At 53.5% G+C, this 23,297-nt stretch overlaps 9 protein-coding genes across 9 annotated transcripts; 3 read left to right on the forward strand and 6 right to left on the reverse strand.

The window, feature by feature from the left end:
• Positions 1-468: 468 nt before the first annotated feature.
• On the reverse strand, positions 469-3,074 carry J4E84_004897 (uncharacterized protein; the record flags this gene model as incomplete). The annotated part of the gene is made up of 2 exons (XM_049387497.1): positions 469-1,866; positions 1,932-3,074. 2 exons carry the CDS (start codon positions 3,072-3,074, stop codon positions 469-471), a joined length of 2,541 nt encoding a protein of 846 aa, XP_049244475.1.
• A 561-nt stretch (positions 3,075-3,635) lies between these two features.
• J4E84_004898 (uncharacterized protein) lies at positions 3,636-4,635 on the reverse strand (the record flags this gene model as incomplete). Its single annotated transcript, XM_049387498.1, has 3 exons — positions 3,636-3,725; positions 3,776-4,183; positions 4,354-4,635. 3 exons carry the CDS (start codon positions 4,633-4,635, stop codon positions 3,636-3,638), a joined length of 780 nt encoding a protein of 259 aa, XP_049244476.1.
• Positions 4,636-5,208: 573 nt separating this feature from the next.
• J4E84_004899 (uncharacterized protein) lies at positions 5,209-7,160 on the forward strand (the record flags this gene model as incomplete). The annotated part of the gene is made up of 4 exons (XM_049387499.1): positions 5,209-5,280; positions 5,330-5,465; positions 5,518-6,623; positions 6,687-7,160. 4 exons carry the CDS (start codon positions 5,209-5,211, stop codon positions 7,158-7,160), a joined length of 1,788 nt encoding a protein of 595 aa, XP_049244477.1.
• A 251-nt stretch (positions 7,161-7,411) lies between these two features.
• On the reverse strand, positions 7,412-8,716 carry J4E84_004900 (uncharacterized protein; the record flags this gene model as incomplete). The annotated part of the gene is made up of 1 exon (XM_049387500.1): positions 7,412-8,716. The coding sequence occupies one exon, from the start codon at positions 8,714-8,716 to the stop codon at positions 7,412-7,414; it is 1,305 nt and encodes a 434-aa protein (XP_049244478.1).
• Positions 8,717-10,488: 1,772 nt separating this feature from the next.
• Positions 10,489-14,185, reverse strand: J4E84_004901 (uncharacterized protein; the record flags this gene model as incomplete). Its single annotated transcript, XM_049387501.1, has 5 exons — positions 10,489-10,552; positions 10,854-11,035; positions 11,093-11,610; positions 11,661-13,960; positions 14,025-14,185. 5 exons carry the CDS (start codon positions 14,183-14,185, stop codon positions 10,489-10,491), a joined length of 3,225 nt encoding a protein of 1,074 aa, XP_049244479.1.
• An 838-nt stretch (positions 14,186-15,023) lies between these two features.
• On the reverse strand, positions 15,024-17,545 carry J4E84_004902 (uncharacterized protein; the record flags this gene model as incomplete). Its single annotated transcript, XM_049387502.1, has 2 exons — positions 15,024-15,069; positions 15,126-17,545. 2 exons carry the CDS (start codon positions 17,543-17,545, stop codon positions 15,024-15,026), a joined length of 2,466 nt encoding a protein of 821 aa, XP_049244480.1.
• Positions 17,546-17,816: 271 nt separating this feature from the next.
• J4E84_004903 (uncharacterized protein) lies at positions 17,817-19,569 on the forward strand (the record flags this gene model as incomplete). Its single annotated transcript, XM_049387503.1, has 2 exons — positions 17,817-18,485; positions 18,529-19,569. The coding sequence occupies 2 exons, from the start codon at positions 17,817-17,819 to the stop codon at positions 19,567-19,569; spliced, it is 1,710 nt and encodes a 569-aa protein (XP_049244481.1).
• A 2,425-nt stretch (positions 19,570-21,994) lies between these two features.
• J4E84_004904 (uncharacterized protein) lies at positions 21,995-22,207 on the forward strand (the record flags this gene model as incomplete). The annotated part of the gene is made up of 2 exons (XM_049387504.1): positions 21,995-22,000; positions 22,028-22,207. The coding sequence occupies 2 exons, from the start codon at positions 21,995-21,997 to the stop codon at positions 22,205-22,207; spliced, it is 186 nt and encodes a 61-aa protein (XP_049244482.1).
• A 161-nt stretch (positions 22,208-22,368) lies between these two features.
• J4E84_004905 (uncharacterized protein) lies at positions 22,369-22,956 on the reverse strand (the record flags this gene model as incomplete). The annotated part of the gene is made up of 1 exon (XM_049387505.1): positions 22,369-22,956. One exon carries the CDS (start codon positions 22,954-22,956, stop codon positions 22,369-22,371), a length of 588 nt encoding a protein of 195 aa, XP_049244483.1.
• Positions 22,957-23,297: the final 341 nt, after the last annotated feature.

Consider the following 23,297-nt stretch of genomic DNA (forward strand, 5'->3'; position numbering starts at 1 on the left):
CACACGAGACTCTAGCTCGGTCTTAAGCTTTCTCGATACTTCTGGCTCCCAGCATTCCAGCCGGTGCGGGAAACTATCACACCATTCCACGGGTACAGTACATCTGGAGTGCATATACGAAGCTTTATTAGTGGCGTTGTGATCCCGAGCCATCAGTCAGCCGCAGCCCGTGTGCCTCGATGTGATTGGCGGATGTGCATTTTGGGATCTCAACCGGGTTGCAGAGATGCGGAGTAAGTTTTACACGACAGATGAGATGAGCTGAATTGTTACACAGGTGGGGAGCCGGTCTGATATCAGTGCAGTGAACCAGCCGTGAAGCGAAGATGGTGTGGGGTCAGAGATTTGATGCATCGTTGCTATACGGGAAGTTTTCCAATCACGGTCCATCCGAGTTACTCCGCGAAGATGCTATTTGGGGTATCATTGTTCAAGTCAACTGCCTAATCAGACCGTCCGCCTCTTCTCCTACTTCAGCCCATCCAGAAAGCCTTGCATCACTCGAACAGCTGCGTCAACGACATTGGTCGTATCTGCCATGTCCATGTTTCCCTTGGGATTGCGCTTCTTCTTCATCACAACGCGGTCGAGATCTCCAAGGAGCGTTGCCACAATCATGAACCCGTCGCTGGTGGGCGACTTCCAGTCCGCCTCTTTGTGTATTTTCCCTCCAGTAGCGCTAAGCTGTGCTTGTTCGGTATCGATCTTCTCGCAAAGTTCGTTGCATTGCAACGTCAGACTGATGTAGTCAAATTCCAGGCGGTCCAGAACGCGAGGAAGCTCTGCCGACTTGCGAAGCTCCTGGATGAACGACAAGATGTTCAGGTCGCCAGAACCTTGCGTCCGCGAAGAGCTTTTGCTGTGCTTGGCCATCTCCTCATCCATGCGATACCAGGTGCGCACTCCCGTTTCCCTCTGGTGGACATAGTCGCGGAGAATCTTCGTCATCGGAAGCGGTTCCAACTCGCACGTCTTGTGGGTGCCTTTCCCAAAATCGCGGCGACTGTAAACATCCTTGTCTGTATTCCGAGTTTTCTTGATGAACGTGGTTGAGTACCCGGCTACAAGCAGCAGGCGCGAGTAAAATTCATCTGGTTTCGTGGGTATTGCGGTGGAGAAGATCTTCTTCGAATGCCGGTCCATGATGAGCTCAAGCTCCGGCCAGCGCCCGCTGATCCAGCCCCGCTTTTGGAAGCAGTTGTACAAATGGGCTATGGCGAACATTTGCGGGCTGAGATTGGCAAAGCCGAGTCCCATTTCCTCGCGCAGCAAAAGGTGAACCAGGGAAAGCTTCGCTCTCAGAGTCGGAATGGTGTTACGCAAGAAGTCTCCGTCCTGTGGCGGAAGAATGTGCCGAGCGGCAGCCGCTTGACGCGCAGACTCATTGCCATGACCATTGCTGACGTTCCTCATCTTGAGGTTCATCATCCACTCTTTTTCAATTTCGGTAGTCCTGAACACCGGCCACGGGTAGTCGTTCTGCAAACCGCAGAACAGATGCTCAGGCGCCAACTTCCACATCTTAGCATACCGGGCATGAGAGAATGGCCGGTCTAAGATCAGACCTCGGTGTGTATACCCTGAGTCTGTGACTTGCTGAAGTAGATGTGGGAAGCGGATTCCCCGTTCATGCCAAGATGCGAACTGGGCTTCTTCACCCCTCGCCCGTCGTGACATTGGTATGTAATCCCTCAGCGAACGGTTTTGGTCTTTCGTTCGAATTCTGATCATCAACTCGGCGGCGAATATGAAAACCATTGAGATGAAGCCGAAAGAGCCTAGCGAACCGTATGCGCGAGACAAAGCGTCTAGTGATCCTGCTAGTAGTGGCATCTGGTACTGTTCCTCATGTGACCTTCTAGCTTGCTATACAATGGTCAGTAATCAGTGGGGATATGGAACAGACTTTTGGTAGACCAAGGAAGACTTACTGGTTCCAGTGCGGCTTCAAACAAGTAGTGTACTAGGAAGTCGTAGTCCTCGTTTGAATGCCGGTTCGCGACATCATCTTGGATGATCGACCGCGATGCGAAGAACAAATACTCCCCTGGTTGTGAACGTCGCTCCGCCTCAATCTTTCTGAGCGCTTTTGAGGTCTTGCCAAAGAAGTCATCATCATCGAGAGAGGGATCAAATGGCGGCAGCCCTTTCTCATGAGCTTCTTTTACCAAGGCCTCTTCCGTGTGGCGTATGAGATGGAACGCAGCTTCCGTCATGAGAGTAGCTCGGGTCTCATCCAAGTAATCTTCATCGCCATCGGCCTTGTGAGTGTCGTTCCAGTCGGACTCCAACTGCTCGACGATGATGCGCATATCGTCCGCCAGGCAAGACTTCCTCAAAGCGATCTCGTCTTTGGCTTTCCTCTTCGTTTCGAGTTCAGCCTCCGCGTCTTGTTTGACCTTCATGTCGAGTTCAAATTTCCGAGCCAGCTCATCCAGCTTATGACCTTTTGCTTCTCGCTCGGCCTCAGCAGCCGCGATTTCTTCCGGTACGGTCTCCTGACTATCACCAAAAGCCTGCGGTGCGGATCCAGGTACTGGAAGGAGAGGTGGCGCTGATGTCGGTTCAGTCGCGATGTTAAATCGAAGTTGCGCAGGTGCCGCAGTCTCCGGTCGGCTGACCGCCTGCACTGCGATCTTCTTCTTTAGGATCGTGTGGCAGTGTTTCAACAGCCACAGGAAGTAGATGTGGCCATCGTCTGAAGCCGTCTCCGACAGTTCTTCCTGGGCATAGCGGTCGGCGTAGGCCTGGCGCGTTCTCACGGCCCGCTTGTAGGAGTACCAAACAAACTTGGGCATTGTCGAGGTCTCCTCATGGTCTGCGATATGTTTCGCCAAGTCGAGGATCTTTTCCGTCGAGATAACATAATTGGTCTTCGACGCGGTCGCTCGGTTGGTCACTTGCTTTGCTTGCTTCCTCGCTTGGCCTTTCAGCCGTCTCGAGGGTTGCTGGGTGTCGGCTGGATCAGCGATGTCGTAGTCCCGCTTCTTCGCAGTGTCGATGAGCCAGAAGATGAAGCGCTTGGTGTCAAGCTTGTACTGCTCGTACGAGCCCGCTGTTGATACCGTCGCCATGAGATGTTGCTTGAGCGGATTGTATATAGGAAATTGCTGGTGTGGGGGAAGACTTTGTGGTATAAAGGTCGTGGTTGAGTCTGTGAGCAACGTATAGAACAAATGCGGTGAGCTAATGTGAGAGTTTGTATTGGTCGCGTGGGATTTAACGAGCCAAGCCCTATCTGTAGAAAGAGAAACCCCGCAATGACGGAGGCCAATTTGCTCGAGTAGTGAAACAGGTGGACATCAGCGTTATATAATGCGTTTGCCTGACGAAGTGCAGAATGACTGGCTAGAGAAGTCTTGAAGAAGGCGCTTTCCGTCGCTTTATACCCTTGAATTAATCGTGTGGTTAGGTCAGGCGCACTGAGCAAACGGCACTGCGGAGGCCAGCGCAATCACGACAATCAGAATGGGGATTGCTAGTAATCGAGTAATGAAGAAACACCTGTGGAATTGGAACCAAATCGCTGAAAATCGTCTTTGTAGTGGTATGAAGGAAGGCCTTCGAAGGCCTAAGCCGAGTATGGGCTCCCCCAAAATTTCAGATCTGTTCAACATCTGTCCGTGGGTATGACATCATTGTCGAATTGGAGAGTAAAGCGAAATCTGACCGACGAAGAACAGCGTCATTGCGAGGATAGCGACAGTACTGAACGTGACGGCAACCTTTTGGACGAGTCAGAACATTATGTAGAACGGATATCATAAGAACGTACCTTGGTATTATCGTCCCACAGTGTTGGATGGTGCAGGTGCGTGGTCGCCGACCAGACATGCAAAAACATTCCAACGACCATACAAACAGTAGCGGAGGTCAAAAACATCACTGGCATTTGCCATGTGACGATTTGTAGTAAGCTAGGTGTCCGACGTCCAGTCTTGGATGAGTGGCTCTTCTCGCCGTTCGTCTTGGCAATCAGTTTTCGAATATTGGCCAATCCATCGCGATGTGATGAAAGGCGGTGCAGCCGTACGGTCTGATCAGCAGCTGTAAGGATGCTGAAAAGCGACAATATGATACCGCAGTACCACGATGTGCGCACAGACCATGGCGATTCCTTCCCATTTGGCAAGATGTTCGGCCAGCTTCCGGTGGACGTGAGAACGCCAGCTAAAAGGGCGGCCTGTCATGTATTAGCATGTCGGATGCTATCGAGAGGGTTGATGTTGATTGAGGAAAGCCAATGCAACGGATGGTGCCCATCCTAACCATGTCGCGATTGGGCGTGAAGCATGCGCCATGTAGAAGGCGCGTCCCCGAGTGCATTAACCACGAAAATAGATCGAGACTTACCACAACACCGACGAAGTTGAGCTCACTGAGCTTGTTGTCTCGCCATAGCGTGGTGAGTTCGTCCTTCTCGTCTGCGTCTTCGGTGTTGAGCAATATCTCCAGGGGGTCATACGTGGTGGAGTCAGGAGCATAGATGCCACCACCAAAGAACTGTAGCACACTCGTGAAGGTCCATCTAGGGCCTTCGTTCTCCTGCCCTATCCTCTGGTGTGCTGATCTTCCTAGAAGCGGAGTGCGCGAGCCGGACGTGCCTCTTTCCTCAGCATCGTTATCGTACGTCATAGCTCCTGAGTGCTCTTGGTTTGGATGTAAGCTGTTCGTTCGTGTTATCGGACCGGATTCGGTGGGGTTCCTGAAGCTTTAAGAATACGAGGGCAACATGGAGTGTTGCTGTAGGTACGTGTTGCACGGTAGCATTCATCCGGTTTCTGTGGAGGGTAGGAGGTCGCGTGCCTAGCCGTGCAGCCGCTTAGTGACGTATTTTGGCGCGTGAGCTACGCCAGCCAACGCGATCTTCACAGTATCTACCATATTGCGCGAATGACACTAGGCTACGATGCACGTTGCTGCTGAAAGCACATTTGCAGATGGATCGAAATGGAGAATACCAGGGGGAGGCTGGTGTCTCCGTCTGAGTGGCTGGGTGTCGGCACAACGGCTACCCCGCGACATCGGGAGGGTTGACGCGCCCCACGTAGAATCCACGCGTTGAGATGCACTACATCTGTTGGCCATCGCGACTGGCTCGGCCCACATACGGCTATGACGTGAACCACTATGCACCGCATCTCGCAATGCTAAAAACAACGAAACTTCACGACATCACGTCTCCTTTCATCGCGCAGAATTGCCAGGATGTCACAAAAGAAAGACCTATATGTCGGAACCGACAAGCACCGCTGGTGGAAAGAAGCGGTGGTATACCAGGTATGGACGACCCACCATTATGCCAATGCAAACATTGACTGGATAACAGATCTACCCTGCTTCGTTTCTAGACAGCAATGGTGATGGCTGGGGTGACGTCCCTGGCATCACCCAAAAGCTTGACTACCTGAAAGACCTTGGTGTCGACGTGATATGGCTTTCGCCGATTTACAAGAGCCCACAAGGTAACTTCTGTGTGCGGAAGATGTGTGTGAACCAGATGCTGACTTTTTGTAGCGGATATGGGGTACGACATCGCAGACTACGAGGACATCGATCCCAGCTATGGCACATTGGCCGATGTTGACAACCTCATCAAAGAAGTCAAAAAGCGTGACATGAAGCTCGTCATGGACCTTGTCGTCAACCATACATCGGAAGAGCATGCATGGTTTCTGGACTCGCGTTCATCAAAGCAATCTTCGAAACGCGACTGGTATATCTGGAAGCCTGCAAAGTACGATGCTGATGGAAATCGCCTGCCTCCAAACAACTGGGCGCAGATCCTAGGAGAGGCCAACTCTGCGTGGACCTGGGACGAGAAGACCCAGGAGTACTATCTATCGCTCTTTACGCCCGAACAGCCGGATCTCAACTGGGAAAACCCTGATGTACGCGCAGCCGTACACGATATCCTCCGCTTTTGGCTCGACAGGGGTGTCTCTGGATTCCGCATGGATGTCATCAACATGATATCGAAGGTACAGACGTTCCCTGATGCGGCCATTTCGGTCAAAGACAACAAGTACCAGCCTGGCGATAAATACTACGCCAATGGCCCAAGACTACACGAATGGTTGAAGGAACTTCGGCGCGACGTGCTCTCAAAATACGATACGCTCACCGTTGGAGAAATGCCATTCGTCCGCGATGACGACGAAGTCATCAAAGTCGTCGGTGCCGAAAACGAAGAGTTGAACATGATATTCGTCTTCGACTTGGTCGACATCGACAACGTACCGGGCGATTTCAAGTACACTCTACAGCCATGGGATGCGCGTGATCTGAAGAAGATTGTGAACAGGCTGCAGCGCCTTATGCTCGAGCGCGACGGCTGGAACTCGCTCTACGTGGAAAACCATGACCAGCCCCGAAGTGTAAGCAGGTTCACCGATGATAGCGACCAGTGGCGCGAGTATGGCGCAAAATTGTTGTGCTTGATGCAAACTACCCTTGCCGGAACGTTATACGTATACCAGGGCGAGGAGATTGGCATGCGCAACGTGCCTAAAGAGTGGAAACCCGAGGAGTACAAGGACATTGAAAGCATAAACTTCTTCAAGAAGTACCGCGACCTCTACCCCGGCGATGCTGAAAAGCAGGCCTTAGCAGCCAAGATCATGGTAAGCCCAGTGTGTAAGATAGGGAATGAGACATAAGCTGACTACTTATTCTTAATTATACAGCAACGCAAAGCTCGCGACAGCGCCAGAACACCCATGCAATGGGACTCATCCGCCCAAGCCGGTTTCACCAGCGGAAAACCCTGGATGCGCGTCAACGACGACTATCCCAGCATCAACGCCGCAGCTCAACTCGCAAATCTTGAACCCTCGCCCGGTATGCTCTCCGTGCGTGCATTCTGGAAGCGCGGTCTCGAGTGTCGCAAGGAGAACAAGGATGTCTTCGTGTACGGTGATTTCGAGATGCTTGATATGGAGGATCAGAAGGTCGTTGCGTATCGGCGGTGGAGTGAGAAGAATGCGTTTATTACTGTGCTGAACTTCAGTGGAGAGCAGACAGTGTGGGAGAAGATGGGTGACCTCAAAGTGAAGAAGTGGGTTGCTGGCAACTATGACGAGAGGCAGCTGGATGAGAAGGCGAAGAGTGGGAAGCTGGAGTTGAGGCCTTGGGAGGCTGTGCTGGGTATGTTGGAGTAAGGTCCGACCCAGTGGCAACAACGGAGCTGTATTGTTTCTTGAGTCTGCCGCTTACCTGTGATTATGAGGATCACTGATAGAAGGAGTTGCTTCGTCTGAGTCAAGCAAAATAGAGAGTCAAAGTAGTGTTGCAAAAGAGTAAAAGATTTAAGTAAAGTGATGAATTAAAAGTCATATCTCGAATCCTAACGTTCGTCCAATCCAGAGTCTAATGTACAGAGAAGCATGCGTGATGCTTCAGCTACAACCGCTTAGTAGTGAGAGCCAGAGCCGGAGCCAGATCCAGAGCCGGAAGCACCGCCTCCAACAGAGCCAGAAGCACCGCCGGAAGCACCACCTCCAACTGAGCCAGATCCACCAGCACCGGCACCAGCACCACCGCCAACAGACCCGGAAGCACCGCCACCAACAGAGCCGCCAACACCAGCACCAGCGTTACCACCAGCACCGGCACCGACACCAGCACCGCCGTGAACACCGCCTCCAACAGAGCCGCCAACACCGGCACCAGCACCACCGTGAGCACCGCCGCCGACGCCAGCACCAACACCGGCACCACCGTGAGCACCGCCACCGATACCAGCACCAACACCGCCGTTGGCACCACCGCCGACGGAACCGCCAACACCAGCACCACCACCGACTGAGCCACCGACACCAGCACCAGCACCTCCGTTAGCGCCACCTCCGACAGAGCCGGAAGCACCACCTCCAACAGAGCCACCGACGCCAGCACCAGCACCGCCGTTGGCACCACCTCCAACGGAGCCTCCTACACCTCCACCGACGGATCCAGATGCACCGCCACCGACACCAGCACCAACACCGCCGTTGGCACCACCGCCGACAGAGCCGTTTGCTCCACCACCGACTGAGCCACCGACACCGGCACCAGCTCCTCCTCCAACGCCAGCACCAGCACCGCCGTGGGCACCTCCACCAACGGAGCCACCGACACCAGCACCAGCTCCTCCTCCTACACCGGCACCAGCACCTCCGTGAGCGCCGCCGTTGGCACCTCCGTGAGCACCACCGCCGATTCCGCCCATGAGGCCGCCGAGGCCACCGAGTCCGCCCTTGCCAGCGCCGCCAAGTCCGCCCATGAGGCCACCGAAGCCGCCGAGTCCACCCTTGCCACCAGCAGCACCTCCAGCACCAGCAGCGCCGCCAATGCCGGGGATGGCAAGGCCACCACCGATGCCAGGAAGCTTGCCACCAGTAGAGCCACCAAGGCCAGGGAGCTTGCCGCCGCCGGGCATGAAGCCACCGATCATGCCACCGAGGCCGCCCTTGCCACCAGATGAGCCACCAAGTCCAGGAAGACCGGCACCGATGCCACCGCCGTAGCTGGGCTTTCCGCCGCTGCCGCTGCTGGGAGTCTCATCGGAAGCACCAGAGTCGTAGCTGGGGCCTGAGCTGGAGCCAGATCCGTAGCTGGGAGAAGTTCCAGTGGTGATGGGAGCAGCTGGGGTGGTGCCAGAGCCGGAGCCGTAGTTGGTAGGGAGAGCAGTAGCGATGCTAGCGATAGCAAGAACCTGAGCGATTTGGAACTTCATGTTTGCTGTTGTTGTTGTTGATGTGTTTGACGAAAGTCGAGTATTGGACGATTGGCGATATGAGATCGAGTAAAAATGTGATAGAAGTGAAGTGCTCTGCACAAACGATAGTAAGGACTAATAAAGTCGAGTAGAGTAGTAACGAAAGTGTTGTTGGTTGCTGAAAGCGAAAGTGTGAAGTAGATGAGATCAAAGCTGATGCCTTTTTACTTTTGGCGCTGGGAACATGAGGTCTTATACTCGAGGGTTCTGAGTCGCATGGTAGACCTTTCGTAGGTAGTAGACAGCCGTAGTCAGTGACCAGAGTGGCCCCTGAGCATGATGGTGGCGAGCCTCACAGTAGCTTCGTTTCGAAACATAGTGACTCTATTGAAAGAGTGATGAAGGGTTGTCTAGATTGTCGGTTTCACGCTATCTGCTGCGGGATCGACGGCAGGTAGACGGGAGATGCCTGAGCTGCGCAGGGTAGAGTGAGGGTAAAGCAGGTTAGAGTTGCGGGAGATGCCCCGATGTGCGCAGGGAGGGAAGGTTAGCCTGGCTTCTCCGCACCGTGCGAATGTGCAGCCTTGCGGCCTTGAAACTAAAGTGGATTGAGCTCGGGTCGTTCGAGGGGAAAATAGTAGCATTAGCGCATCCTTTATTCGTGATGTCGTCGAGTCGCACACCGATGTGGGTGGTAGCGCAAGCAGGAGTTCGTGAGGTCGGCTATCTTGGCTGCAGTTAGGTGGTGGAATCCGCCGTTCCAGGAGTGCCGCTAGGCTTGTTTCAGCCACCACCAGCACCGTCGCGACTGACATCCGTCATCCTCCGCCTCTCCCAACAGAGATTCTCATCAGCAGCTGCGATAACGAAGAGACGTCGCATCGAAAATAGCTACACAATGCTTACCTCTGTCCAGGAACACCGCGGCAGCCGGCTAAAGCGACCCGGCCTGTGCGCCATAGAGTTTGGAGTGGTACCTGAGCTTGCCGACCGACGACTTTGGCCTAGGACTGCCCGACTACTCAAGCTTTAATTGCGCATGAGCCTCTTCCTTACTAACTACCCGGCAACATTCGCATCGTCGTTTCTGGCACATCCCTTTTGGGGTTTGGAGACCCTGTCGTCCGTTGCAAACAAACAAATAAGTTTATGCTACGGTTCTGGATCCCTGGAGATCTGCCATCATACCCAGATGTGGCGATGCTTGGATGTTTCGCCAATCGCATTCCAGCTGCTAGGATTCGATTTCGTCCTTGAAAAGACTGGTGCTGATGACGAGATTTGTGACAACGTGACGAGATGGACTGGCCGGTCTATCGAACGCGGAACTTACCTTCGCGCGAAGCCGCGGACCTGCGTCGTGGGTGTCCCCTATTCTCGTTGCGAGTCGATTCCCAGCGGCGTCTCCACAGCGAAGAAGCCTATTCCATGCGTCCAGACAGTCGAAGTGGAGTCATAGTCACAGTGGCTCTTCGCTGTCGTGACTCGGCCTGGCAACGCCAACGCCAGCTTGCCTGACAGGCTGGAGCCGCACTTGCCAGTTCGGTACTTGTCGACAAGAAGACAACTACTCAGTATGTTTCGACGAGCCCACTTGAAAGAGCTGCGCACAATGTTCTCCTTCACCGCCACTGCTCGATGTGGCCAACCTGACATCCATTACCTAACGACGAGAAGCTACTCAACGGAATATGCTCTTACCGCCCAATGCAGTGCAGAGGTCTGACAACCAGCCTCGCACACCAGCATCTTGCAGTTAGAGTGCGCGAAGATCCCAATCGAACACCGCACTAGTCCAGGAAGACACCGATACCCTCATCACTGCTGTAGCCAAAGTCACGGAATCCCAGGTACCTGAACTATTGATTTGTATAGGCTTTGTTACCCGTGTGTGCTGTCAAACTTTGAGATTATCCTACGGGTATCGAAACACTAACTGCTCCATCAACGCCATCGCAAACCCAAAACAATCCAACAAAATCATCGTCGTCCATTGCACTGTATCCGTCCTATACCTCGCCATCAATGACGACACCCAGTTTAGTGGTGTCGCACTGATTGGTATAGTCTCCGTCTCTTTCTTTCTACTCAATGTCCTTGCTCCCTTCCACGGGCCAAGGACCTAGAGCCTTGTAGAATCTATCGGCGCGCATACTTGCTGCTTCCCATGCCACTAGAAACAAAGTCTGATGTCTCTGCCTTCTTCGCTGACCCGGTATTCTGCCAGCCGTGCTCGATCACGGGGGCGCGTCTGGAAGGTGTGGTGACGGGAGTCTTCGGTCCTGGTGTGCTCGAGCCGGGGACATCATCGAAGCTGGGGGCGCCCCTTTTGCAGACCTAGAACGCATGTATGTTAGCAATGCACTGAATAGATATTGTTTAGGATAATGTTACCTTGACATGAGAGCCGTGGAACCATTGCCCGTGTGCTTTGTCGAATTCACGCTCGCAGTGCCAGCACGTAATCGACTCTGCCTTCGGCTTTGTCTGCTTCGGCTGCTGGTAGCCAGTCAAACCGAGCTTACCCAGAAGGCTTTTCTTCTTCTCGGGGGTCCATTTCGCGAAGTCATCGCACCCGTCGAGATGGTCGCGGCAGGCATCCTGGCTATCCGTCACCAAGAAACGATACTTGCAGGCACATGTATCTTTCGGGGGCTTCTCTGGGGTCGCCTTCGCTGGGGCGGGCGCGATTGTAGGCGCCTTGGTGGGTTGGACCACCTGCTCCTCAAGCCGGTCAAAAGTGTCATCAATGGCCTTAGCCAGCTCTTTGACGTCGGGATGAGCCTCCACAAGTGCAGGAACAAACTTCTTCAAGAACTCCCACTGGTGATCGAACGTTCCTTCCAGCTCATACCGTCCACGACGTATCTTCATCGCAGTCTCAAGGTCACCCAGGTGCTCCGCAGGCCTGACTATCAATTAATTAGTAGGGGTATTTTGGTAAAGAACATTCTGAGCTTACATTCAGAGTCGCGTCGCATTCTGGCCCTTATCTCTGGAAGGCGATCGTTCAAAGGCTTGCCCAACCTCTTCAGGACGGATGGCAGGCACATGTTGACGTTTTCGATGATGCCGTAGACTGCATTCCACTCATTTGTCATGGAAAGGATTGTCTCTTGCTGTGAATCGACAAGGACTTTCAGACCATCGGTTGAGGATGGTTGCTTGTTGAGCTTGGCCATGTCGAGGTCTTTACGCAGTGCTTCAAGCTCCTCATCTTTGCGGGCTATGACAGCGGTGTGTTGGGTGTGGAGTGAGCCAATCTCTGATTCCTTGCCAGAGATGGCAGTGGCGTGCTCGGTGTGGATTGAGCCAATCTCTGATTCCTTGCCAGAGATGGCGATGGCGTAGTCGTCGTGGGCTTTCTTGAGCTCGGCATCCTTGCGAGCGATAGTAGCGGCGTGCTCGGTGTTGAGTGAGCCAATCTCTGATTCCTTGCCAGAGATGGCGGCGGCGTGTTTTGTGTGAAGTGTGCCGATCTCTGATTCCTTGCCAGAGATGGCGATGACGAGTTCGTAGTGTGCTTCCTGCAGCTCTGCGTTCTTGAGATTGATCGCGGTAGCATGCTCGGAGCGTGAGTGTTGCAGCTTCTTAGCTTCATTGGCCTTTTGTTCCTTAGCCAGATGGAGCTCTTCACGCAGCTCCTGCATCTGGCTTTCATGGCGAGACGCAATGGTGTCGAGCTCTTGGTCTTTGAGGGCCATGGCGGCCGTGTGCTCGATGCTTAAGTCTTTCAGCTTATTGGCTTCGTCCTCCTTTTGCTGAGTGACCAAGTCGAACTGTCCACGGAGCTCACGCATTGCATCGTCATGGCGAGATACGGCGATGCCGAGCTCTTCGTTTTTGCGGGTTATAGTGGTGGAATGTTCAATGCGTAGACGTTCCAGCTTCTTGGCGTCTTCGTCTTTTTGCAGGTTTACGTGAGCGAGCTGATTGGAAAGGTACTCCGACTGAATACTGTCTCGAGCGACGATGGCGGCTTTGAGCTCAGCGTCTTTGAGCTTGATGGCAGTAAGGTGTCGAGCGCGTGATACTTCGAGTTCCGTATCCTTCGCAGTGATCGTCGCAGTGAGTTGGGTGCGCAGGCTCTTGACCTCTTCCTGTTGGTCCTTGTCGTTACTGGAGATGATGGCTGCGTGGTGCTCTTTGAGGGAGCTAACTTCACGGTCCTTGTCGGCAACGGCGTTGGCGTGTTGAGTTTTGAGATGGGAAACATCGACTTGTAGCTGGTGAATCTGCTCGTGAGCAGCGTTCAGATCGTGGGTCTTCTTCTCAAGACCCGCTTCACCGTTCAACTGCTCTTTGCTTGTCTTCAACTCAGTCTGAAGTCGATCGCACTCGGCCTCAAGCTTTGCACGTTCGCGCTCGGAGTCTCTCAGCTGGCGGTTGGCATCCTGAAGTTCGTCGTTGATACTTTCTGCGCGCTCGTCGGCATCTCGTGCGGACATACGCGTTCGCTCAATTTGAGTCTCGAGATTCGCCACTCTTCGAGAACTCTCGGTGAGATTGAACTCAGCCTGCCGCAGGTCGTACCTACATTTGCGAAATGACTCTTCGATTTTTGACTTGTTGTCGGCCAGCTTTTGCAGTCGCGCCTCCAATCGTTGGCAGTCATCCTTTTGATCAGATGCTTCGGTCCGAGCGATGTCGAGCTCCGCATTCTTGTGGCGAAGATCTTCCGACACGTCGTTGTGACCGGCCACAAGTGTACGGATCCGGGTATCTTTAGTCGTATCGGACCGTGTAACAGACTCGTGTACTTGTTTGAGCTTGTCCAGGTTTGAAGTGTGTAGTGAATCGTAGGTTGAAGGATTGATGAGATCGGAGAAGAGAGAGTTGATGACGTCGTTCAATGCAGTAACCGACAGTGAAAGCTTCTTGTTTTCCAAGGCGTGCTGGATCTTTTCAAGTTTTTCCCGGTCCAGGCGAATCTTGCTATTATGAAGGCAACGACTGACATTGTTCCGGTTGATCCGGTGGAGGTCTTTCCGCGACATCTTGGAGGCTTTCTTCCTCGCGTCTGACAGATCTACCATCTTCGAGAAGCTCCTGTAGAACTGCTTGCAGTCGGAGAGAGACAGTGTCTGGGGTTTCTTCTTGCCAAAACACCAGACTCGCATCCCATGAAGAGATCGTACGATCCATGTGATGTCGATCGAGAAATCTGATGGGCGGTCCTTGCCGGAATGGCGAGAAGGAAAGTAAAGGGAGTAGATGTAGATTATTAGTGGGGCGAGTAAGGCAGAGAGTGCGTTTATTCGCCTGAAATTTGGTTTATGGAGTCAGTGTACGTCCTACACATGGTTCACACTTGGGTATTACTCACAGAAGGGCAACGATGTCTTCAGAGGGATGCTTTTGCAGCTCAAACTCGAAGATATTGATGTGGAGAACATGGCGAAACAACACGTCAGAGACATGGTGGGCGACGGGAAGATAGGACAGTACAATGAGGAGAAGAGCGTGGACCAGGAACATGGAATACATGATGGCGGTGGGGTGCGCGAAGCGCAAACAAAGTACTTGAGTGTATCAGGAGTAATCAGGAGATGAGTGAAGTAGTAGGAGTTCAAGAAATGAAGAAGAGGTGGGTGTTTTGGGTGGTAGTGTTGAAGGAGGCAGGGTCGCAGGATCGCGACACCAAATTTGCTATCGCGGAACAAAGTATCGGCTGTGCGAAATAAGCGAGGCGGTGTTGCGTCATTGGATCAGGTGAGCTCGAGATCAGATGGTGGAGAAGTGAAAGTGAAAGTGAAAGAGCGCGCAGTTCGCGTTCGATCGGTGGCCCGCGCGGATCAGGCAGGAGCGAGTAGTGGTGACCGAACATGGTTATCGGCAGGGCGCTGAACCTACTTCGCTGTACTTGATAAGAGAATAAAGGCTTTCTTATGAGAAGTAGCCTGTAGAAGTAATGCCTGAATGTGGAATTAATGTTGAAAGAGTGAGAGATATCAGAGAACGAGGAAGACTGGACAGAGAAGTTCAAAGCACACAAACGCGAACAAGCACATGGCATAGTAAACGCTCTTGTTTTCCGCGTAAGATATATCACATACTCTCGCGTCAGCTGTGGAAATGCGTACCAAGGGTATCTTTCCATCGTTTGCCATGTCTCCCAATGGAGAGTCATGTGCTCTCAAGGGTCACGCGAACTACAGAACTGCGAACGACGAATAGATAGCATGTTTGAGCTCTTGCTGCGGTGAGCACAAGTACGATATGGAAATGCTGAATAGTGTAGATGAAGCAACGTCAAATAGCTCTTGGTTCACTATGAAAAGGCCAAGTTTCTCCAAGAACTCGACCGAGAAGATAAATAAGTCTATCAAGGATTCGCTAATGCTAAACATGCGTCAACTGCAAGACCGACCCTAAACAATCATTAGTATCTGGCAACATGCATGGAATGAATCGAAAAAGAACTTACCGGCCCTCTTTCTGCCGCACGACATCGTCGATGACATCCCGGTCCAGCTGGGGAAACATGCCTGTCAGCGTCTCGACTACGACTTTGTGTTCCTGCCGTTGTATGCGCCTCGCTTCCTCTGCTTCAGCTGAAGCCTGTCGCGCTGCGGCGTCTTCAGCCGTCAACCTCTGCCTTTGCCGGTCTTCGTCATGCGACGGGCGTTGCTTCTCGCTCATGTTGCCGGGAAACTCTGTTGACGCACGTGGCGGTAATTGTGGTTTCTGGGCCGCTGCAGGTCCAGACGGATGGTTTGTATCGTTGTCGGAGAAGATACGACCAATGGTGCTGAGCGGCCGTTGTATAGTTCGCAGTAGGCCTGCAACGGCTGCGTTCTCTTCCTCTGGCTGCTCCGCTTCGGACTTGCGATCCTTCAGACTTGTTGACCGTCTCGGCCCTGCGGTCTCTGCCTCCATGGAGTTTCTTTGTGTAAGCTCTGGTCGCAGTGGTGTCGTCTTTTCCGCTATATGATGATAATGGGGTGACGGCATACGCTTGTGACCAGGCGCAGTAGGATGCAATAATGCGGATGATGATGAAGATTCGGCCTCTTCAGCTGCGTGACGCTCAGCGATGGCCGACACGGCTGCTTCGACATTTTTCTCAAAGTCCTCGTCTGTCACTGTCAATGACGTCTTGTCGAGACCCTCGATGAACTGGATGGCGCCCATCAACGATGATATGTAGTAGCCAGCTTCCCCACCGAGTTTGTCCTGATTCCGGAACCGCAAAATGTATTGTACATTGGAGACGAGATGATCGGGGTTCGCTTGTAGTACTGTATAAATGAGCAGTGGTACGAAAGCATCGGCTGATTGATCAGAGTTTGACGTCCGCAGAAAGCCAAAGATGACCTTGCAGCAGTTCAAGATGCAGATGATTTTGTCCCTAGGCGCCCGATAGCTCTTGATCTTCAATAGCTCCTGTTGGGCGAGATGCAAAAACTTGCGACCCTTCTCGCCTACCGGTTTGATATCCAGATGCTCTTCGCTGACCCATTTATATATGCGCACCTTCTGCGCCAAGACTTCATCCCGCTCTACATCCTCTTGGTGCTGCCCCCTTCGGCCTGGTCCCGGCGGCTCCTGCCTCCGTCGACCCTTACGTGGTGATGCCGGCTCTGGGGGAGGAATCGCAGGCGAGAACGTTTGTGTGTATAACCGGTTCATGACCAGCTTCTCCATGCCTTCTCTCGCGTTGTCAAACTCGGCGTCTGAGACGGTCCGCCAAACTTCACACTGTGCCATCTTCTTGCTGATGAATTCGAGGAAGTCGCCGATGATCTTGACTTGCTCATGTACCATCCATTGCTTCTTTCCAAACTCGAGCAGGAAAGAGCGCAGGAACTTGGCAACGGGGTCTGCTGTCCGATGGCGTAGTTGTTCGAGGAAGCGGTGGAAGTCGAAGGGTAGGTCTGGTTCGGGCTCTGGTGCTGGCTGCGCTGGCTTGTACTTGGAGGCATGTGCACTGGGCGATGACGGTTCGGCGAATGAAGTGCCCGTCCCTACGCGATGTAGGGAGGATGTGCGAGGAGGAGGTGATTGGAGCGGGGCGGTCGAAGCTGAATCGTCAGCCGGAACGGGCAAGGGCTTGTCGAGCGGCACGAGACTTGATCTTCGCGGTGGGTACGGCGTCGACGGCGACTCCAACATGGGGTTCGCGATTTCCAACCTAGGCGACATGATCTCATTCTCGCCAGGCCCACTATCCCCTTGGAACTGATCCATGATGCTCTGTATCTCCTCCTGCGAATTGTCTACCGCGTCGCTTGTGCCGTCATGGTTCGTCCCATAGTCGTCGGCTGCGGCATCTTCCGAGTTTCTCCCACTCGATCGTTCCTGCGACATTGGGGATGTGGTTCGGCTGGGCACGTTGCTGGTTGTGAGGTATTTGTCGTCTTTTGGCGGTGGAGGAGGAGGCGACGGTGATTGTATGGGCGCTTTCCCTGCTGATTTCTCGCTGAGCTCCGGCGGTGGTGTTGATGCTCGGTCCAGCGCCGTGTTCTCTGTCTTGGTGGTGAGCTCCTCTATCGGCGCGGTAGATGCTGGCTGCGCAGATTCTGTGTCTTTCTCTTGGGATTCCTCGAGACCTGTTGGGGCAGCATTCGTCTCCTCTGATGTTTCAGGTGCCTTCTCTACCCCATCTGTCGGCTCTTCCTTGCCAGCATGCCCCTCGTCTTGGGCCTCGACATGGCTAGGCTGCCCCGCGTCCGTCGCCGTGTTCGCGTCATCCGTCGGTGCTTCAGACTCTGTAGGCTGCCCTGCGGAAGGCGCGCTCTGGTTGCTCGTGGCTACATCGTGCTGGTCGTTCAGCTTGTCTAGCTCCCTTTCGGCGTGGCTGTCGTGGGCTGCATCGGGTTGCGGAGTTGCGTTCGGGGGAGACATAGACCGAGTGCGACGGGGATTATGGATGGGTTGTGGGTGGTTGATCAAGCGTCCATGGGTCTGGAATAGAGCTCACAACAGCTCTCGCAGGGGGAATATAAGTCAAGTGCCTTGGTGATTGACGTCTGCTGCGCCTGCGTGTGTGAATCGTCCGCATGGTCTCCCGGCATCTAGAAGCCGAGTCTCCGAGCCACCGCCGCTAGCGCGTCAAGCAACTGCAGCCGTGCCACTGCCAACACCAAACCTGCGTCGCCATCTCATCAGCCCAGCCATGTGCGGCATCTTCTTCTCGCTCAGTCGGACTGGACACGTGACACCTGACGCCAACACCCAGCAACTGCTCCGGAATAGAGGGCCAGACAGCACAGGGCAGCACCAGACCATTATCGAATCCAGCGCCAAGGACGTCTCAACGCGTCTTCACGCGACTTTCCTGTCCACGGTTCTTGCTCTCCGCGGCAACGACATCGTTGAGCAGCCACTTAGGGATGATACGACCGGCTCCGTCTTCTGCTGGAACGGCGAGGCGTGGAGCGTTGCTGGACATGCAGTTGATGGTAATGACTCTAAGCTAGTCTTTGCCAAACTTCTGGACGCATGTACTGGAACGCGCGAGGCGTCTATGCGACGCGTAATCGAGCTGCTGTCAGTCGTGCGAGGCCCATATGCTCTCGTCTTTTACGATGCATCTCACAAACGCATCTACTACGGACGCGACTGCCTAGGAAGGCGATCGCTACTCCAACAGTCTACCCCTGATGGCACCCTTGTACTCTCTAGCGTGTGCGATAATGCCTCTGGTGAGTCTTGGGCCGAGGTGGAAGCCGATGGTATCTATGTTGTAGACGTAGAGCTGGCAGACCCAACGTCAAACTCGTTCCCAGGAACGAGAGTTCCGCATTGCCGCTCAGATCAAGAGGAGGACTCTGACTTGTCTTTCGTAGGTAAGTCATCTGGCACACGACTTCTGCTAACAGATTCAGACTCTACCGTTCCCAGTCATGAATCAGACTATAGACAGCAACTCTGCTTCACAAGATGCTGGGGCAGTAGAACAACTAAGGGCGTCGTTGGAAAGATCACTCCAACTGCGCGTTCAACACATACGTGAGGCGGTGACTGACGAACCGAAGACTGGAGTCCTGGGAGAAACACGCGTAGCCGTTCTTTTCTCTGGTGGTCTGGACTGCACAATTCTCGCGCGCATGTGTCACGACCTCCTACCACTAAGCGAACCTGTCGACCTGCTCAATGTCGCGTTTGAGAATCCTCGGATTCACTCCAATCTCGAGCCAAACGCCAGTCCCTATGAGCTCTGTCCCGACCGTATCACTGGACGATCATCCCTTGCAGAGCTGGTAGAGATCTGTCCTGGACGTGAGTGGCGCTTCGTCGAGGTCAACATACCGTACACCGAGACACAAGCTCATCGCAGCACCGTCATGGCATTGATGCATCCCCACAACACAGAAATGGATCTGTCCATATCATACGCACTTTACTTCGCTTCCCGCGGAGTCGGCTTGTCGCAGGTTGTGGGCAAGGCCAAAGCTGAGCCCTACTCCACAACCGCGCACGTACTCCTTTCAGGACTCGGTGCTGATGAGCTCTTCGGTGGGTACCAACGACACGCTACAGCATTTGCTCGGCGCAGGTACCCTGGCCTAATTGAAGAGCTGGAACTCGACTTCAGTCGTCTGGGAAAGAGAAACTTGGGTCGTGATGATCGCGTGATCAGCAACAGCAGTAGAGAAGTCCGATTTCCGTACCTCGACGAAGACTTCATCGCATTAGCCCTCCGTCTTCCGGTGACGTCCAAATGCGATTTCGGCCTGGAGCAAGTCACTGATAGCGAAGACCCTGCACAGCTGCTCGAACCCGGGAAGCGGGCACTTCGTTTGTTGGCATGGCAATTGGGCATGAAAAGAGTAGCTGCAGAGAAGAAGCGTGCGATACAATTCGGCGCTCGCACTGCCAAAATGGAGACGGGCAAGACCAAAGGCACGCATGTTCTAAGTCGATAAGGTCAGTCACTCTTTCTTCCTCCTTTTCCCTTTGGCTATGATTACAAACCGAGCAAGCGGTTGAGGCACCGATGCTTATCCTCGGGGCTTTCCTATCTAGCAATAGTTAGGATATCCTCTACGCATATGGTGCCATTGATTCGATATTAAAAAAGGCAAGTCTGAGCCTATCAATGTCTTCACGAAGTTTCGCGTACTTCACTTTGATTGTACTGACATGATGGACAGTATGTACATCCTTTAAATTGGCTATCCAAATCCACCCACAGCCTTACACCTGCATGATATTTGTGCCCATTCATCGTACACACAGCAAGAGGAAAGAAAGAAGACAATCCGCCACCCTTTCGCTCGAAATCTTAGACCGACAGCCTAAACACACCTGTGACGATCATTGCACATGCTTCAGATCTGACTCGAAACTCGCCTGCTACTGATACCGCGGGATAATAGCTAACATTATGGAAAGGTATCTTTCAGACCAGAAATTGAAAGAGCCATGGGATGGCCGGCCGTGCTGCCGTGTTGCGATGACCTGGCCCGACAGCTCCAGGAGCACCTCCACCAGGTTTTGCACCGCCTCCACCAGAACCATGGCCACCACCACCACCACCTCCTCCTCCTCCATGTCCACCACCGCCTTTCTTTTCGGACATATCAATGTCAATATCCACTTCACTCGGCGGATATGTCGGCATAGTAACGGGAACAGTCATCGGCAGCCCGTCCACAGTCTTTGTAGTGATATTCATCGACACTGATTCCAGAGCGGAGCTTGCAACCACCAACGACAGTAAGAAAACGATGACGCAAAGTACACCAGATGGCCGCATTCCAGTGGAGCCGTTCTTGATCCGAGTGTTCTTGAAGCCTGCCCCATCCACGTCGTGAGGCCAAGGAAACGGATCATATGGCACATTCGCTGATGTTCTCGGTAAATCTGACGGCGAACACCACGGTCCGGTACTGTGCGTCTTAGATGAGATCATACAAATAGTATCGGGAGGACAACAGTACTCTTGACAGCACTCGTCGCCTGCGTTACATGATCCATAAGTACCATCCTCCCGCAGGCAACACTTTGATGGTTTATATTGACAGCCGTTACCACAAGGTTCCAATGGCTCACAGGATGAACGCTTGTTGAGGGATGAGGTCGAATTGCCCATGTCCGGGTTTTCCGCTCCCTGTGGTATTGGTAGCGATTGGAGGCGCGTCGCGGGAAAGGCCTGTTCGGAACTACCAGCCACAAACTGGGCCAAGAACAACAGAGTGTGGAAGATTCTGGGAGCTTTGATCCTCACGCTACCGCTCTTTTGCGTACTCGGAACGGGAATAATTGGTGGAATAAAGGCGTGGCCCTCAATATCCTCCGTGCCTTTATCATGCTTTTGCCAGCACATCGGACCGTTGAATCCATTGGCACAAACCGCACCTTCATCGCAGCACATGTTCCCACAGCAGTCTTGGTTCGCAGAGCAAAGTCCATGCGTGCCACCGGGTGCAGCGCAGCACTTGGATGTGGATACGTCGAAGCAGATCCCATTACAGGCGGACGTCCCACCGGGGCAGCATCCTGTTCCCATAGTGCCGTTGTTTAGCTGGACCTCGACACAGTTTTGGGTGATTTCGCAAATGCCCCTCTTGCCGCAGCATTGCTCTGTGCTTGGATCGTAGCAACCGACGCTGCCGCACGGGGATTGGAGGGGCGGGCATTGGGATGTAGCGGAGAGATGTGCAGACGAGATTGCTGCAAGGGCCCAGCTTGAATAGGCGGGGCCTTCAGTAGGATGGCCTTGTTTCGCCATGACGTGGGGTGAGCTGGTAGATGTAGGGGCATGGTGATGTGCATGGGAGTGCAGCCGCGTCGGTGTTGGCTTGAGAGACTCAGAGAGTGTTTTAGTAGTATCTCCTAGCGAAGCGCAAAACAGGATAGGCAGAAGCAAAATGCTTGTATAGGACACCATGTCGATTATGGAGTATCAGTAATACTGTAAGGAACAAGCACTGAACAAGCGTCGATCGTGGTAAGAGGACGAAGGGATGTTGTATTGCGACCTTCTCTGTCGATGCCACCACGTCAACTCCATGGTTTGACATTGAATGCATCGCCCTTCAATGATGTTAAAGACAACCTTCCTAGAGTAAGAACGCATCGTGGTTGTGCAAACAGCACCTGCCAGCGGTCTTCACATGCGAAAGTCGCCTAACGAAGATCAGTGGCAAATCACAGCCCGTGGAAGATTCCAGCCACACTTGCACCGCCACAATGACGCAACACCAGTCATTCGTATAGTAGTATATAGCCCCTCACGCGCTCCTCCAATGCTTCCCATCTCCCACACCCAGTTCAGAGCAATATTCCAATCTCGAGTCAAACCATCAATCTCACACCCTACAAACACCACAAACCCCAACCATCAAGATGCCCGTCCCAATGCCGTCCTCGACTTCGCAGTCCACTCAAGCGACCCAATCTTCAGCTGCTACGCAGGCGACAAACGACATACAGAACGCTGCTACACGCGCTCTAGCGAACGCGAACAACGGCGAGAAGACTGAGCAGGAGAAGGAAGCCGAGAAGCGGTACGAGGAGGCCATGGAGGAGGAGTACGCCAAGAGGGAGGGCGGAGCTTAGGCTTCAACCCGCGGATTTATTGGTTACAAGAGGAGGGAAGAAGATATCACAGGCTCAGAACGATACCCAGACACATAACAAATGGCACACCCACATAATGAACAAAACATCACACAGTTCTTTTCAATTCAAATTTCATTTCACCTTATTTCATCCCCATCTCAATTCCCCTCCAGCGCCTTCATAACAACCTCCCTCGGCCGCTCCCCCATGGGAATCTCCAACGCAAGCTCATGCCCCCTCTCCGTCATCTTCCCCCACGTCTTCTGCAATATCTTAATAATCTTCTCCTCGTCATGTTCCTTCTCAAACGCCTCGAACTGGTCATCCAGAAAAACAAGACACGCCACATCCTCTAACACCATCGTCTCCTCATTCACTTTTAGGTCTTCTTTGCGGATCAAACTGCCGACTGTCGACGCGTCTTCAGCGCTGTATCCAGCATCGAGGCAGATTTGCTCAACGAGCTCGGCTTGTCGTTTTTTTAGGAACGTGCGCCAGGCGTGGTAGCCGGGCCGCGTCATGGGGTAGCTCGCGCGAGGCACTTCCCAGCGGCGGAAGTGTTGGGCGCGGATGGCTATGCGGAGGGGCTCGGAGGCGGAGGGGGCGCGCTTCTCGAGGTAAGAGGTGCATTTCTGCGCGTAGTGGAGTTCGTAGGGCATCTCGGTGCCATTGATGCTGACTTTATTTGGGTCTTCTGCGTGGGCTGCGTCGATGGCGGTTAGGGCGCGTTCGAGGGGGGTGGACATCGTGGTGGTGGTTTTAAGGAGGGCTAGGGAGGGTTTGGGAGTTGGAAAAGTGTTGCGCGGTGTTGCGATGCGTGCGCGAGAGTGATGTAAGGCATTTCGTCGGGTGTCAGATTGGTTGATGGGCGCTGCGCAGAGATAGCGGCGGATGCCCCGCGTCAAGTGGGGGTCGTGCCTGCCTGTCGGTGCAGCCCTGGCGATCCTCCCAGCCAGGACGCGTACGCGTCGTGTCCATCCTTCGCGACATCACCACGATTCCATCTACTTCCTCCGCGGCCTCATATGTAACGTCATTGCGCATGATCTGCGTTCTCCTTACCTTGTTCCTCTGTATCGCGTCAGCA

Source organism: Alternaria hordeiaustralica (assembly GCF_023758085.1).
Source record: "Alternaria hordeiaustralica strain BMP 2776 chromosome Unknown scaffold_8, whole genome shotgun sequence".
NCBI lineage: Eukaryota > Fungi > Ascomycota > Dothideomycetes > Pleosporales > Pleosporaceae > Alternaria > Alternaria hordeiaustralica.